Raw genomic sequence first — 17281 nt, forward strand, 5'->3', positions numbered from 1 at the left:
GTTATCTCAGGGCAAAAAATAAATTACTCCAAGTCAAAAATCTTTTTCTCAGATAATACACCAACTGCAAAAAAGATTCTAGCTTGTACTAACCTACACTTAAGTAAGGGCTCCTCTTTTGGGAAATATCTCGGGTTTCCAATGTCCACGAGGTTGGCCAAATCAGACTACCAAGTACTCGTGGACACCTTCAAAGCCCCGCCTATCAGGTTGGAAACGAAAATTCCTCACCTTGGCTGGGAAGGCCACACTTATCCAGTCTACCCTTAATAGCCTCCCAAATCATATCATGCAGCTTATTCAACTTCCAGCCTATGTGGTTAAAGAGCTCCAACGTCATGAGCGAAATTTTCTTTGGGGCTCTACGCAAACCCGTAGGAGGATTCATCTTCTCAAATGGTCGATGGTTACAAAACCGAAGGATGAAGGCGGGTTAGGCATTCAAGACTTAGTCCCAAAAAATAAAGCTTTATTGGCATGCTCATCTTGGCGTTGTTTTCACTAGAACAACACCATCTGGGCAAATTTACTTAAAGGAAAATACCTTTGGCGACCACACAATAATCTTAGTACAGCTGCTACAATCTCTAGAACTTGGAGAGCCCTCCAGCAGGGTTGGAAGACCTGCCAGTTGGGCCTTCGTTGGCAGCCTGCTACAGGTCGCTTCATCAACTTCTTTACTGACTCTTGGATCAAACCAAACTCCACCATTCGATCCCTTTTACAAGGGCCCCTCCTTCCTGAAGAAAGCGAAGCCAATGTGGTGAAGTTTAGAACCTCCGAAATATGGGATTTCTCGGCACTCTCTATTGATCTTCCACCTGGGGTTGTCTCCCAAATTCAACAAGTTTATTTTCCCAGGTTCGCAAGTACTTTTGATCGCATCACTTGGGGATTAACAAATTCGGGCCTCTTTAGTGTTAAAACATGCATGTCTGCTCTAGCTTCCTTTAATAACCCTTCATCCACTGTCACGAGCCAAACAAATCACCATCCAAACTTCAACTGGATCTGGCGGCTTCCGATCCCTCCTAAAATCAAACACTTCCTCTGGCTGCTTAATCATGACAGAACGCCAACAGCTGCATATCTCCACCATATAAGGGTTATTGACTCACCAACATGTCGCCTCTGCGACTGCTCCACTGCAGAAACAAATGCGCACATTTTCCTGTTTTGTCCTAAAGTGACTTCACTCTGGGACTATATCCAAATTAAAAATGAGGCACACTCTTTAACAGATCCCTCCCTAGCACCAACTCAATGGTTGCAAAGGTTCATACGACTTAGAGTTCCCGCTATCTCCAATAGATTGGGTCTTATTCCTTCATCGGTTTTCCTTTGCTTTTGTCTTTGGTCAATTTGGACTGCGCGCACAGAATTGCTTCTACACTGTCTTTAGACCGTATCTGTCACAGTGTAACTGAGTTTTGGTTTCTCACTGGGCCCACAAAAGTTGAGAGATGTACTATTCCTATGTATGTTAAATGGAAGCCCCCTGACCAGACTAATATCATGCTAAACACTGACTGTGCAGCCCATTCTGAGCTTCCTGATCATTAATCTTTAGGAGGTGTCTTTAGAAATTACTCAAGCAACTGGCTGCAGTCATACTAGGTCTTCAGCTAGCTTATCAGCATATCCACTCCCCGTTGGAAATCGGTACAGACTCACAGCAGCTAGCTAACTTATTAATTAATGCAACATGCTCTAACTCAAATGTTATCTCTGATTGCAGGTTCCTTCTCCACAGACTGGGTCGCCCTAAAATACATCATATCTACAGGGAACAGAACAAGTTAGCCGACGGACTAGCTAGGAGTGTTTGTAATAATAATGTCTCTACTACTGTACTGCTTTGGGAGCCTCCACCGTCACTTTTAGTGATTTTGCGTGCGGATAAGAATGGAGTCCCAAGTGTTAGGAGAGTGAAGCAGCCCCTTACCCGTATTATATTAGTTCTAGTAGAGATGCTCAGGTTGTACAGTCTTCAGAGTCTGTAGTGGTACAGCCACAAGTTCAGTCTCTGTAATCCTTGTACTGTAATATAAATAAAAATCTTTTTTACCAAAAAAAAAAAAGAGCCGAACATATTTTCATAAGCTATTTTCGTCACCCTCAGGACAACGGAGAATAAACTGTCCATGTGCAGTATTGAAAACTAGACAAACGGACAGAATCGTACTGAGACTATTGAAGTAGTTTTAAAGAGCCGTTAGGTACAGTAATGAATTTCACATTTCTATAGGGCAAGTGGAAGAAATAAAAAATGACACAAAAATAAACACGCACTTCAACTAGTAATCCTGTATGGAAGAACCTACTGATCTTCTGAATGCCCACAAACTACATGTTTGTAGTAACAAAAAAGAATTAATAGATGTGAACTCATCTAGAACTGCCTAGGGCATTCTTTACTAACACATCAATTTAATAAATAAAAGAATTGCAGTGATGGACCTAACTCTGATCACCACCATCCTTGCCTTGGAATATAAGATATTCCACCAAGGCTGGCCTAGAACATAGCTTGCATTTGATGCTGTAGAACACTGCTCATCACATGGACAACAGACCGACCCCTCAAAAACTCATTTTTGTAATGCCTAAGAGATGTTCCTTAACACAAAATTCATTTCCTCGTGTGCTCAGGAATGAGGCGTTGTCGCAGTTCAGTAGGTGCACCAGAAAGTTCTGCATCAGGTTTACTACAGTTAGATGGGGCAAACTAGTTATATAATGATAAAGTTAGATTTAGAAAAGGAACTGGGCTCAACCTTGAGGTGTAAAGTTGAATAGAGGTGGGAAAGGTCGTCCATTTGGTAAGCATGCATTTGGATCCCTCAGAGCATCAAAGAAAGGGTGTGCACATGCCTCTAACTGAAAATAAATACAAAGGTTATGACTCATTCCGGGTGCCTCTTGATCTTAAACCCCAAAAAGAGTACAGGTATGTTTCTAACATACTACTTGTATAATGTTTTCAGCCTCAGTAGGCTGCATAAACTTACTGATTTATCCACAAGATCAGTACAGAATCCACAGCTTTAAGTTTATCAGAGCTGTGTTTTTAATCATTAACTATTTCCAAGCTTTATATGAACAGCAAGAAAAGGCTAAGTCATTCACTTACAGAAGTACAGCGCAAAGTTGGAGAATACTGGAGGAGCCTTGACGCCAGATCCACTGCTTCAGGAGGTATTCTTCGGTGAAATATCTACAAATTATTCAGATTAGTTCAGCGACTCAGCTTGAGAGTGCACGAGAAGAAACAAAAAAAAACTAAGATAAAGAGATGCAGCTACTTAATAATTTGTAACAAACCTTGTACCACGGGTGAGCTTTGATTTGAGGAAACTTGAACTCCTTATAGCTTGGATTCATGCACCTAATTTCCTCTCTAGTTGGTGTTCCCAAAATCTAGCATGGATTAATACATCAAGACCATAAGCAACAGAATGAAACTCAACAGACACTGCTTTAATAATGGGAGATGAGAACTGGTGTCCCATAATAGCATACCTTGATTATCTCCACCAGCTGATCAACGCCACTTTCTCCAGGGAAAAGAGGCTAAACATAGTACAAAATTCAATTTATCAGACTACTTTATACCAGTGCAACTCAAAAAATGATGCTCACAAAAAAAAAGATTGTCTAGAACTTTTATAGACTAGTCATAATCAGGAAAAACTATCATAATCCATCAAAAAGGAGAACCAACTTGCAAGTAGGGAAACATTTATGTGCAGCACGCACTTATCTACCTCAGTATAACAGAGGCATCATAGAAACCAAATCTATGTGCAGGAGTAAGAAGAATAATTACCAACTTTCTACAGCTAATATCAGAAAGAGAGAGAAAATAGGTATCATGAATTCATTTCACCTGTCCCAAAAGTAATTCAGCGAAAACGCAACCAGCTGACCACATATCAATTGCAGTTGTGTACTCTGTAGCCCCAAAGATCAATTCAGGTGCTCTATAATACCGCGAACAAATGTAGGCTATATTGGGCTCCCCAGGCACCTGTGGTAAGAGGACAAAAGTCTGACTGAATGCAAACACCTAGGAAAACTTAGTTCCCAAAAGAACACCACATACCAGCATCTTTGCACTTCCAAAATCACAGATCTTTAACTGATGGGTGTGTGGATTAACCTATAGAAATTATTAAAACAATAGTACCACAAATAGTTAGAACTGAGGCAAGAATGAAGGAAGAGGAATAGCAATTGTCTCAGATAACTCAGGAAATGGAAGAACTACAAACACCAAAAAGCAAGGGAGAATAACAAGCAAAACTTACCAAAAGATTCTGAGGTTTAATATCACGGTGACATACCCCAATTACATTGTGCATGTAATTCAAAGCCCGACATAGCTGCACAGTGATAATTATGAGAAAGAATCAAGTTGTAACTTCTGAAGAATCAAGATAATTCATAATATCAATTTGCCAAACAAGAAATCTCACTCACTACAATCTGAAAGTCCAGAACCATGACGGGGAAACGGAAATGCATGTGGCAAATGCTAACCTGGTACATGTATAGTTGAATAAATATGATTGGCATGTGATGGTTCACTCTGCTGTAGTGCCTTGAAACTCGGTACACGGTTTCAGATACGTACTCCAGAACAAGGTTAAGGTAAACCTCATTCTTCTCAGTAGTAGAATAGAAACAGTGTCTCAGGTGAACAGCATTAGGATGATCAAGCATGCGCATAATCTGCAGTTCCCTGTTCTTGTATCTCCTGTCCTCCAAGACCTTCTTTATTGCCACAGATTCACCTGTTTCAAGGCACTTAGCCTAAAAATTTCAAGAAAAGAGAAGAATGAACAAAAGTCTAGTAGAGAAACTCTGACGAATTCAATGCTTCCAATAAACACCTAATCTTCCTACTGAACATCAAACACAACTGCACCTGAAATACAACTCCGAATGATCCCGTACCCACCACACGTTCAGCCATGTAAGACAGCGTCTGGCAATAATATGAAACTTATTAACAGATTAAGACCAAATATGCAACGAATCACAAGCCATCACATCTAAAAATAAAGAAAATAACATTTACCTGTTTCTTCTTTCCCTTTCGACCACTCAGAGTAGTCACAATTATCTGGCCTGTTTCTGTTCCATTACCGCTAACAACAGTAGGTTCCATATCCTATAATTAGTAGCATTTTAGTATCATAAACAAGGATTCTCCATAAACAAAAAGCAACAAGATGGTTCGACATAAATAAGAAGTTACCTCATGGTCATCAGAGATTTTGCCTCTAATTTTCATTCCACTCATTTCTTTTGGAAGCTCCTTACATCCAGATTTTTCTTGCCTAGTATCGACAGTTAATGTACTTGAAGCACTTCCTTCAGATGTAGAAGCCACATCATCATTTAGCGTTATAGGACACTGCTCTTCCAATTGAATTTCAATATCAACCCTGTGATCTACTTCTTGATCAACCTTCGGTCTCTTTAGGCTAAAATCCCCTCCCTATTAAATTAAAGGAAAATATGAGAATGCCCTTAAATCCAAACCTCATTTGTGGGATTATAATAGGCAGGTTGTTCTGATGAGAATGCACTTAAATCACAGTAGGAGGCAAAAGGGAAGCCGGTGCACTAAAGCTCCCATAGCCCAAGGAAAGGCCGAACCATAAGTCTATTGTACTTAGCCTTACCCCGCATTTTTGCAAGAGGCTGATTCCACGACTTGAACCCATGACTTCCTAGTTTCCCAAAAACAATCTCATGATTAATTTAAACATTATCTTGAGCAGACTTTGCAAAGAAATGATAACAACCAAACTATAAAAAGTTAATACATGAGATTGGTTCTATCACTAGCAAGCCAATATAACCCAATCTTTAGCAATGGAAAAAATTACACCATCTTCCTTTAGAACTACCAAACTTTGTATTAGTCAATCAAATTAACAAGTTAATCAAGTAAAAGTAAGCATAAAAGAGAAGAATTCAAGGAAAAGTTTCCAGACAAAAAGCCCCCAATTATTTTTTTTTTTGGAAAATCTTACTACACAAATCAACAAACCACTTATAGCTTCCTTCCAACCCCCAAAAATAAAGCCCAGCCAATGCAGAACAGCCAAACCACAAGGTCAATTGTACACCGTTGTACCTTGCATTTGTGCACGATGCTATTTCCACGACTTCAAATCATGACATCAACTTTACCGGTTACACCAAGCTCCGGAAAACAAATCATATTGAGACAACAACACAAAAGCTAACCAACAAACAACAAATGCCATAAATTCCCATTATGTCATCTCAATTCTCTCACCAAATGCGGAAAAAAAAATTGACATGAAAAAGAGAAGGAGAAAATTACAGGATCGGAAATGGACGATTGTCCAGAAGCAATGCTCTTAAGGCGACGCATCACGTTCATCTCTTCCCTTTTTCAATTTATCCAAATCTTAAATAGAAATTCTCTTTCAAACTTAAAATTAAAAAAAAAAAAATTGTTGTTCCTCCTCTTTTTTTTTTAAATCAGAAACAAAGAAAGTTTCTGAAATTTTCCTTCAATTATAGAAGGAAAAAAGAGAGAAGGCTAAGAATTAACAAGAAATTAATATTCAGAACAAGAAGCATAGAAAAATGAATTGAAGAAATAATAAATTTATCTGTTTGTTCTCCTTTCTGCGTTCAACAAAAAGGAGACAAGAGGGAAGAGAAATTGAAAACGAAACTGCTCTGACAATAATATAAAAGGGACAAACATAAATATTGTACTCCATCTATCAAATATACGTGTCATAATGAAAATTTTGAATATCAAAATTTAAAATTGGTTGAGGTTACTAAATTTGTTTCAAAATTTTACTTAAAACTCCTCAATCAAATTTGTATCTATTAAACTTCTTAACTATCTAAAAATTATTTCTAATAGACTTTTTTTGTCAATCACCAAAAAAATAAGGCCAAACTCATCGATAGCCCCTGAACTTGACAAGATCTTTCACTTTGGCACCTCAAGTGGACGTTGTTCACTTTGACAACTCAAATAACATATGCGGATGTTATTTTGACACTTTTTGCTGAATCAGCAAAAATATATCATATTGCGTATATTACACACGCCGATGACGTATAAAGTGATCAATAATATTATGACATTTGTCATTTTTTTTCAAATTAATTGTTAAATAACTATTTTTAATTAAAATAACAAAAATACCAATCAAATATTGACACTTGACAATTTTTTAACTTAAATAATTATAAAAAAATTATAAAATTTAATTCCCCCACTCCACCAATCCCCATCGATCTTCTACAGCAAACCCACCCCCTTCACCACTTGCCCGCACCCCCACCCCCACCCCTCAATTATCTTCTCCAACCTACCCACCCACCCCTCACCCCCTTCACCAATCCCCATCCGTCTTCTCCAACCCACCCAACCCCCTCACTACCTGATCGCTCCCAGCCTCGAAACCCAAACGTCTAATTATTTTTGCGGAGTTTAACCAAAGCAATTTTATCAGCATCCCTAATTCAATCTCTTCATGGGAAGTTGTTGGAATTCAGCAGATGTTCATCCCCTTCAACTCCATTATTTCTCAACTCTCAAAGCTAAAGCTTCCCATCTCAAGAACCAAGCAGCTTCACGCTATCATAATCAAGACTCACCTTTCACACGACCCATTTTATCAACCCCACCCACTTCCCCACCCCTCAATATGATATCATCTCCAATAAATAATAAAGTGTAATTAAAGTGAAGAATTTGTTGAAATCTTAACACAGTTAGTAGAAATCTATTATGTTTTTGTGTATGCTCATTAGCTTTGTAAATTGAATCATCACAATCTCTAAAAAAAAAGAAAAAAAAAACTTAGATTCACAAAATAGGTGAAATTTTTTTTTCTTGATTTTCTCCTCTTGTTTTTTCTGTTGATTCGATCAATGAATGAAAAATCATTTCAAGAAGGGAACTCATTTTAAGAAACAAGAATGATTAAAATCAACATAAGCGAAAATCAACCATTCTAATTTCTTGATTTCTTATTTCTTAAAGAAGGAAAATTCTTGATTTTTGTTAAAATCAACTATTCTTATTTTTCAAATAGCGAATTAACCTTATTTCTTGATTTTTTATTTTTTTTTCTCTATTAATTCGATCAATGAAGGAGAAATTCGTGTATGAATGTGTCAACGAAAGGAAAAAAAATGGTGGAAAAAAATGGATGGAAAGAGTAAGGAAAAAAGAGAAGGAAGATGAAAAAATTATAAAAATACCCCTGAAATGCACTTAAAAGCGAGTGTAATACACTCTCTTTATTGAATCAACAAAAAGTGTCAAAATGACACACTTATAGCTACATGAGGTGCCAAAAGTGCACGACGTCCACTTGAGGTACCAAAGTGAAAGATCATGTCAAGTTCAGAAAATTGTCGATGGATTTGGCCAAAAAATAAAAAGTGAATGTAAAACATTCGCCATGACATGACAAAATTGCTTAATTAAAAAATAACACATAACATTAAAAGGTCCAAAATAATTATTAAAAGATAATTATAATTTTTCTCATAATTTTTTTGAAAAAAAAAAAAAAAAAACAGCCACTAAACACCCAGCCAACCCCCACCCCCTACCTCGCCCTCTTCTCCTTTATCTTGTTTTCATTTTTACTATTGATTTCATTCTTCACTCTATCTTCTTCACCAAATTTTAATTAGTACCTCTAGGTTAAAAAAAAATGACCCCCACCCCCTCCTCTTTGTCCTCCTTCATTTGTTTCTCTGTTTTTAATTTATCTTTCTCTCAATTTTTCTTTTCAAAGTTAAATCTCCTTTATTTTTATTTTTTTTCTCCTCTTTTTGAATTTGTTTCGTTCTTTATATGTTTGAGTTATAAAAATAAAAAACGGATGAGAGGTCTTGGAGATAGTAACGAAAAATCGTTATGCTCCATTAAAAAATGTTAAGAAGAGATGACAATGGTGAACTATTTTGAAATCGACGACAAAGAGAAATTGAGAGAACTTGATTCACTAATTGAGAGAACTTGATTCACTTTATCAAATCCTCTCATCATTTCAATAAGCTTAACGAATTTATATTTGATTTGTTGATGCTTGCTCAAAAATAATGGAAATTAATGAAAATTTGGATATCAGAAAATATTTTTTTATTGTAGATTCAGAAATATTTTTTATTTATTAAAAATAAAATAAAACAAAATAGTAAAGCATTAAAAAAAATTACAGTGGCTAAAAAATTGCTCTACCTCTAAAATCAAGAAAGGGGACGAAGAAGATGAAAACATGGGGGTTGAGAGTGAAGAAGATGACAGCATGGGGGTGGGGTTGCTCTTCTTTTGTTTTTTATTAATAAAGTATTATTTATTCAGTAAATTTTTTAGAAAAATAAAAATAAAATATTATTTGGGATTCATTCACGCATCCACAGTGAATAAATACCATGTGACGTGTCATGTGGGTAAAAAAAAATCTGGACAGATCAAATTTCAGATGGGTTAGAAATCTGATATGTACAAGTATGAGTTGAGGGGTTTAAGTGAAATTTTAAAACAAATTTATTATCCTATTAATGACTTAAACCTTTTAAATTATACATGCCTCTTTTTAGTTTACCCGTCACAACTAAAATTTTGATATTTAAATTTTTCAAAGTTATATATATGTTATTCGAAAGAGAAATAACTTTTTAATACTTTATAAATTGCTTTTTAGTTTTATTCATTTTTACACATAAAGAATTTGAAAAAATTATTCATTCACATTTTAAGAAGATTAGAGATCTCATTTTCTTATTTGGTTCGAGGGAGATACAAATAAAGTCTATTTCAACATCTTGCTTATCGAACTATATGAAGTATATTATTATTGTTATAAATTTAAATTCTGATTGTAAATTTGAACATAATTTTAAAAAAATAAAATTGTATATTAAAGTTTATATAAAAATATTACTCCCCATACAACAATACTTGTTCATTATTTATTTGATATACATATTAAAAAATATTAAATAATAGAATAATTTTATTATATCATCGACTTAACATACATATTAAAATATAATAAATAATAAAGTAATTTTATTATATCATCTTTTGAATATAATAAACTTTTAATGTCTTAGAAAAAAATTAAATGATGAATACTATTTAATAATAAAGATAAAATAAATAAAAAAGATAAATTTTATATTAAATTTTAGATGATATAAATATCACTAGATATCTATTTTTATATTCTAAAATTTAACAGAAGGAATACTTTCAATAATTAATAATTTTAAGAAAAATATAAAAAAAAATAATATGTTCTCGAAAATTTCAAGTTTGCCACATTGAACAAAATATCTTCCTTTTGTTTTTTCTCTCTCTATGAAATTAAAATATCAAATAAGCGGTCAAAGTCATACACCATTTCTACATTGTTTTGGGCACTTCTAGTCAAACTTTGATGTCGTACCGCCTAAAGCACCACTGGATGAACAGACTCTGAAGAAAATGGGCTATATGCCTAATACAATCCTAGAAGCTAGCTCACGAGGTACGTATTGCTTAAGAATATACAGAGATAAACACTCAATTTCCTCAAACCAATGTGGGACACTTCACACCTCCAACAACACTAGACTGGACAGTTGATGCATGGACAATATAACACTGGAGGTCTTGACACTGGAAAACCAAGATCATAAACGGAGACAACAATTTATTCCCTACAAATGTCAAACTCTTGACATAATCACATGATTATAAAAGAAAAAAAAACAGTCACAAATTGGGAAGTTTATAAAAACAGGAAAGCTCCCAATATGTTAAAAAAAGAGTGACCTATATAAAATCCTATGAGGAAAACATTTGATGTAAAGTGAAAGATCATTTTCAGAAGACTATCATAAATCGACACTAACAAATGGTAAGACAACTGATGCAAATGGAATTAAGCCTTTTTTTTTTTTTTGTAATAAGTAAATGAGACAAACTAAAAAGTATAGGTTAAGAGAATATAATGTCCGGTAGCACTATAACCAAATTAAAAGAAACAATTTTCCAAATAAAAAGAAGCACAAAGGAATAGAAACTGCTTTGGCCCTTCACATTCTAATGCCACAGCACCATTCAACCAGCTAACCAAGCAAGTTATTTGTTCCTCTGGAAAACACTCAAGTAATCTGTATAAGAAAACCTAATTGCTTCATTTCTAAAATTCCAAAATCTACACGTCTCCAGCAATTTACAACAAGTACACTAACCAATTAATTACTAAAGTTAGTGAACATTTGTTTACACATAGCATGCATATACGCAATCAAAGCCACCTCAAGGTTAAGAAATAGGGGGAGATTTGTCTTTTTAGACGTAGTGTCAGGATCAGTTTAGCTCAAACTGATCCACCTACAGCTCACAAACACGTCACATGTAAAAAGCACAGGATCAGCACAGCCCAAAAGCACACACAACAACAACAGCATACAAAGTGTAGTCCCCAAAGTGGCGTCCCGGAGGGTAGGACATACACATACGCTACACAACCTTTATGAGTAGAGAACAGTGTCTGATAGACCTTTCAATTTGCAAGTCCGTCAATATGTACGTTTCTAATTTTAAGCTAAAAGGGGAAGGAGAAAGAAAAGAGAAAGAAACAAGTAGCTTACTGTTGACCGTCATCGAAAGCAGGAGGAGGAACTTGTTCGCTATTGTAGTAAGCAACCAAAGTATCAAAGCAGTAAACAACCATTTCCCTATTTGCCCACACCATTTTTACTTCCAATTCGTTAATTATCAAGTTAAAGTTTAACAGTATATGAAACAATTGAGTTTTCACCTTCTTGATTTTTTACAAATTATCAAACTAGAATTGAGTGGAGAATCAGAACAAAGCAAATTGGGGAGAAAAGAGCCTTTGGAGTGTTCCCCTTTCTTTCCTTTCTTTCGAATTTGTGCTCTCCCTTTTTTTATTTTTTATTTTTTCCTTTCTCAAAGGCTGCATATCGCTATAAATTAAGATTTTTAATTCATAATTTTTGTTATTTTAGCTTAAAGTGCTTAAATCACTATTTAATCTGCAATCTATATCTATAATATATATATTTATATCTATATCTATAATATATATAATCTATAATATATTAAAAATGTAAAGGGTCTTTTACATATTATTTGAACTTTCTGTGCTTCATTAAAAGTTTTTGCTTTAGAAAAAATCGTCTTTTCATTATTTTTTTCTAATATTTAAGAGTTAAAAATTACTTAAATATAATTATGGTAAAATCTTTCCTTATTAGAAGTCATCATCAGAATTTTAAAAATTTTTCCTAATTTAAAAGATGAAATTAATTAAATATATTTACGATAAAATTTTCCTTATTAGAAATCATCAAAATTAATGACAATTGATACCTTTTTTCATTAATTTAAGAATTTTAAATTAACTAAATTTGATTTTAACAAGATTTGAAAAATCTAGAAATAAATATAAAACTATTATAATAAGAAAAATTTAAGAAGTACCTGATTTTTAAAAGTTTTAAGCATGTAATAAGAATGTAATTAATAATTTTGTAAAGATTTGAATTTAAAAATAAGGAAAGATTTTACATATTAAAAAAATAAAATAATTGCAACACACATATGGTTCAAATTGATATGCCTGGCAACAAGGGAAAGGGGTACTATATGACAAACGCAAAAGTAATGATCTGCGCAACCACGTAAAACTTCTGGTGGTAAAACATATATCTGTATATGCTTATGTTTACATTATTATATTAAAGTGTAAAAGATTTTTAAAAAGTGATTTGAATTTTTATACTTTATTTAAAATTTTTGCAATAGACAAAATTATTTAATTTTAAATAATTAAACATTACACGTGCAAGGCACGTGCGGTTAAAAAGTGCTTTGAAATTTTTGACCTTCATTTATTATTTAATATTTGTATAATATTGACTCCTATTATTTTAAAACTAAGAATTCTAAAATATATGATAAGAGATAATTTTGTTTTGTAATTTGTTTAGAACCTTACCAAAAAAAAGTAATTTGTTTAGAAATTGTTTGTTGAATTCACCATACATATCTATATATATATATAAAAGCAAAACTTAGGCCTAGACAAAATGCCACGTGTCAAGTTATTAAATTAGCCACGTGGCAATTTTTAAGATAATATTTAATGATGTTGTGATAAAAAATTTAAATTAAAAAATATTAGAAAGTTTGAAACTTTCAAAAGATGTAGTAAATTTGGGTCATTCAAAATAATTTTTTAACCTAATAAAACAGATGTAGTAAATTTTTTAAAAAAAAAAAAAAAAACTTAGGCCTAGACAAGACTTTTATTAAAAATAGAATAATAATAATAATATCTATCTATCTATATATATATATATATATATATATATATATAAGCAAAACTTAGGCCTAGACAAAATACCACATGTCAAGTTATTAAATTAGCTACGTAGTAATTTTTTAAGACAATATTTAATGATGTTGTGATAAAAAATTTAAATTAAAAAATATTAGAAAGTTTGAAACTTTCAAAAGATGCAGTAAATTTAAAAATAAAGAAACGTGGGTTATTTAAAACAACTTTTTAACCCAATAAAACAGATGCAGTAAATTTAAAAAAGAAAAAACTTAGGCCTAGACAAGACTTTTATTAAAAATATAATAATAATAATATCTTTTTATAAAAACCGTAGCAGCACTTTTAATTTTTTTGAAGAACGTGATAGTAGTTGTAGTAATTATAATTGTAGTGGTGGGAATAATAATAATAATAATAATAATAATAATAATAATAATAATAATAATAAATTGAAGTATATTAAATAAATAATAGTAATAATAATAATAAAAGTAATAATAAATAAATAAATAAATTGTAGTTTTAGCAGTAGTAATACGTTGTTTTGGTAAGTAGTAGTTTTAATAATAATAAGATAACAACAACAATTTTATAGATTACAGGATAAGTATGAATTTTATTTGAAAAAAATCTAAGGATAAGGATAGAATATTATATTGATCTTCTTATAAGAAATGATATGATATGATATTTGAATTTGAATATAAATAGAATTTGTATTGGAATTCAATTCTAATTTCTTAACTTCTTCTATATTCATAACAACAACAACAACAACAACAACAACAACAACAACAACAACAGCAACAGTAACAACAGCAACAACAACAACAACAACAACAACAATAATAATAATAATATGTTATTTACTCTGATGAAATATGTCACATTGAGTTTGATTTCAAATCATTTTTTCAATTCAAATATAAATTATAAGATAAATATGAATTGTATTAAATGTTATCTTTATGTTCTAAATAGACTTCTACTCTTTCATAAATTTATTTCTATTAAAATTTAAATGTTATATAATATATTTAAATATAATTTATTTAAATGTTAAATTAAAGATGAAGATATAGTAATTTAATAATAATAATAATAATATAATTTCATAATGATGGAGAAAAAAGAAAAAGGCTAATGATAAAGAAGTTTATCTAATTCAAAATCTTTCACCAATTAGGATAATGGATAAATATAAAATTAAAGAAAGACTTTTAAAAAAAAATTAAATGTTATCACATAGCTTTATATTAATAGACTTATGAATATTTGTTAAAAGAATTCCTCATTCTTTGTTAATGTGGTAAACGATTTTTTAAAAATTGGAAGTTTATTGGCAACCGTTTTTATTTATTTTTTTTAAAAAAATTGTTTTATGATGGGAAGGTAATTATTTTCTTTTTGACATTCAACATATTAGCTATAAGGAAGAGAATTAAATTTAATCTTTTTATTTTGTTAGTATTTATTATAAAAAAAATATGAATTAATCCTATTGATTTCAATTTTTTCTCTTAATTCAAAAATATATTTAAGATAAGCATGTTAAATTTTAAAAAGATAAGGATAAGAATATTTGAATTCAAATATTTCTCTTAATTCAAATTAAGATAATAAGGATAAGGATATTTGAAGTTGTATTTTTAAATGAAAATTGCATTGGAATAGAATTCTTCCTTCATAATCTCTCTTATATATATTCACTCATATTCTGTTATGTGATCTTAAGTTTTCTTGTTTCTATATTGATTACTGATTATTAGGTTTATTTATGAATTTACTTATTACATTCTTTATTTTAAAAAAAAAAAAAAGCTTTATTTGATTTGACATTTTGTTTTTATATGCAGATAATGATGATGTTTAATAACTATTTTTATTATATTCGGGTCTGAATTCAAGTAAGTCATATTTTTCTGTAAAATTAATTAAATACATTCTTAAAATTATTGTTACACAATGTTAGACTAAGTAATTGCTATTTTAAGTAAACTTTGATTATTAGGGTTTAAGTTCGAGATTTGATTGAGGAATATAATGAAAAATTATTATTCATAACTTTAAAATTTTATGCTTATGAACAATTTTTGCAGTTCATGGCAAAGCAAATTGCAGGTTTTAAAATGGTTGGAGAAAATTTAAAATAAATAAATATTATTTTTATACAATTTGCAATATTTTAACTTAATTATTTTGATGGTGAAAATAAAATATTTTATAGTGAAAATATGAATGAAAGGTAACAAAAATAAAAAAAAAGATATAAGTAAAAAGAAGATATGTTTTAATATTTTTTTATAAAATTAACTAAACGGAGAGAACTAGCCTAGCATAAATAAGAAAATAAAATAAAACAGTAAATGTAAAAATATTAAAGAAACATATATTATGATTTAAATAATAAAGAGAAATATTGTATTTGTAAACATATAAAATAATAAAAATATTCATGCTTTAAATTTATGCACGTATACATATAAATTATTTTTATAAAATTAAATTTTGTTCTTTCTTTTTCTCTTTTAAATTGGTTATTAAAGAATAGAAAAAGAAGACATTATCTATATTAGTTTATTACATTTTGAAGATAAAAATAATCGTGTGAATTTACAGTTTTAAAATATTTAGATATTTTACTATTTTAAATTTTAATGGCATGTATAACATTTTTTATCTTATTTTTCATCTTCTTCTTATTGCAAGAGAGTGACTGATTTATTAAAATCCAAATCATCATTTTCGTGGTAGCTCAATAATAAAAGTAATTACTATACTAATTTTAATTCGAATTGATCACTAAAATTCTCTTTTTTATTTAAATAAAATTTTACAAAATTCAATTATTTAGATACTTACTTTAATAATGCAATCTTAAGTAGAAGGATAACTTTATGAAGCATTATACTATAAAATAAAATATTTTTTATGAAGATTATAAAATAAAATTTGCAGGTATTTAGGTTTCAGTTGATTTATTCTTTCCATGATTTTACTTAAAAATCTACAACTCTATTTGTTTATTTTTTAATTGATTATGTTTAGTATAAAAATAAAAATAAAAATTTTTAAAAACTAAATGAAATAATTTTTAGTAACTGGGATTGAGTCATACAATCTAAAAAAGTACATTGAATAATGTAACTTGGAGTTAATTAAACATAATGCACATATGTTATGTATTAAAATTCTTTTTCTTAGAATAAAACTCATGATTTTACTTTCTACTTTAAAATTCATATTCAAAAAAATTTACATGCATTATGGAATTCATTTTTATTATAAGGACATGTTAGTAATTTTTTTTGAATTTAATTTAAAAAACAGAAATTTTTTTAAATCAAATATATGAGATAAATTTATATTTTGATAGATGTGAAAATGTTTGACTTAAATTTTTAAATTATAACCACTTCTAATAAAATATATTATTTTGAAATCTTATTCTAATCTATATGTTGTATATTTTGTCATGAATAACAAAATTTATCTATTTTTATTTTATATTTTGAGATTAGAGAGAAGAAAACTAAATTACTTATGTGTGTAACACAAAATATAATCTAATTCAAGGTCAAATTAGAAAAAGTAAGGTAATCAAATAACAATAGAAAAATATACATGGAGGATTTGGAGGGGGGGGGGGGGGGGGGTGAAGGGGAGGAAATTTAAATGATTTTTTGAGAATATAATGAAGAAATCATCATACAAATATTACTATTTATAAAACTTTGCACGAAAGATATGGAGGGACAACATAATAAAAATTCAAATTGTTTTTGACAATCTGAAATCTTTAAATTGTAGACGTATGATTAAAAAATCTGAAACATAAAAATATTTTTACAATTATATAATTATTTTTACTAATATATATACTTGATTTG

The 17281-nt window shown here is 30.5% G+C and overlaps 1 protein-coding gene across 4 annotated transcripts; it reads right to left on the reverse strand.

Moving 5' to 3' along the window:
* Positions 1 to 2182: 2182 nt before the first annotated feature.
* LOC107870892 (shaggy-related protein kinase theta) lies at positions 2183 to 11956 on the reverse strand. Of its 4 annotated transcripts, none has more exons than XM_047413200.1 (13): positions 11674 to 11956; positions 5264 to 5506; positions 5084 to 5176; positions 4931 to 4990; positions 4543 to 4815; positions 4311 to 4385; positions 4106 to 4162; positions 3890 to 4030; positions 3523 to 3573; positions 3325 to 3420; positions 3134 to 3217; positions 2778 to 2880; positions 2183 to 2694 (listed from the first exon to the last, which is right to left on the reverse strand). In XM_047413200.1, the coding sequence occupies exons 2-13, from the start codon at positions 5306 to 5308 to the stop codon at positions 2633 to 2635; spliced, it is 1140 nt and encodes a 379-aa protein (XP_047269156.1). In that variant the 5' UTR covers positions 5309 to 5506; positions 11674 to 11956; the 3' UTR covers positions 2183 to 2632. The 4 variants fall into 4 exon arrangements, with proteins under 4 accessions (XP_047269156.1, XP_016573068.1, XP_047269157.1 ...); XM_016717582.2 differs by lacking the exon at positions 11674 to 11956 and adding an exon at positions 6365 to 6882; XM_047413201.1 differs by lacking the exon at positions 11674 to 11956 and adding an exon at positions 6152 to 6307.
* Positions 11957 to 17281: the final 5325 nt, after the last annotated feature.

The sequence above is a fragment of the Capsicum annuum genome, chromosome 5, assembly GCF_002878395.1.
Source record: "Capsicum annuum cultivar UCD-10X-F1 chromosome 5, UCD10Xv1.1, whole genome shotgun sequence".
In the NCBI taxonomy this organism is placed as follows: Eukaryota; Viridiplantae; Streptophyta; class Magnoliopsida; order Solanales; family Solanaceae; genus Capsicum; species Capsicum annuum.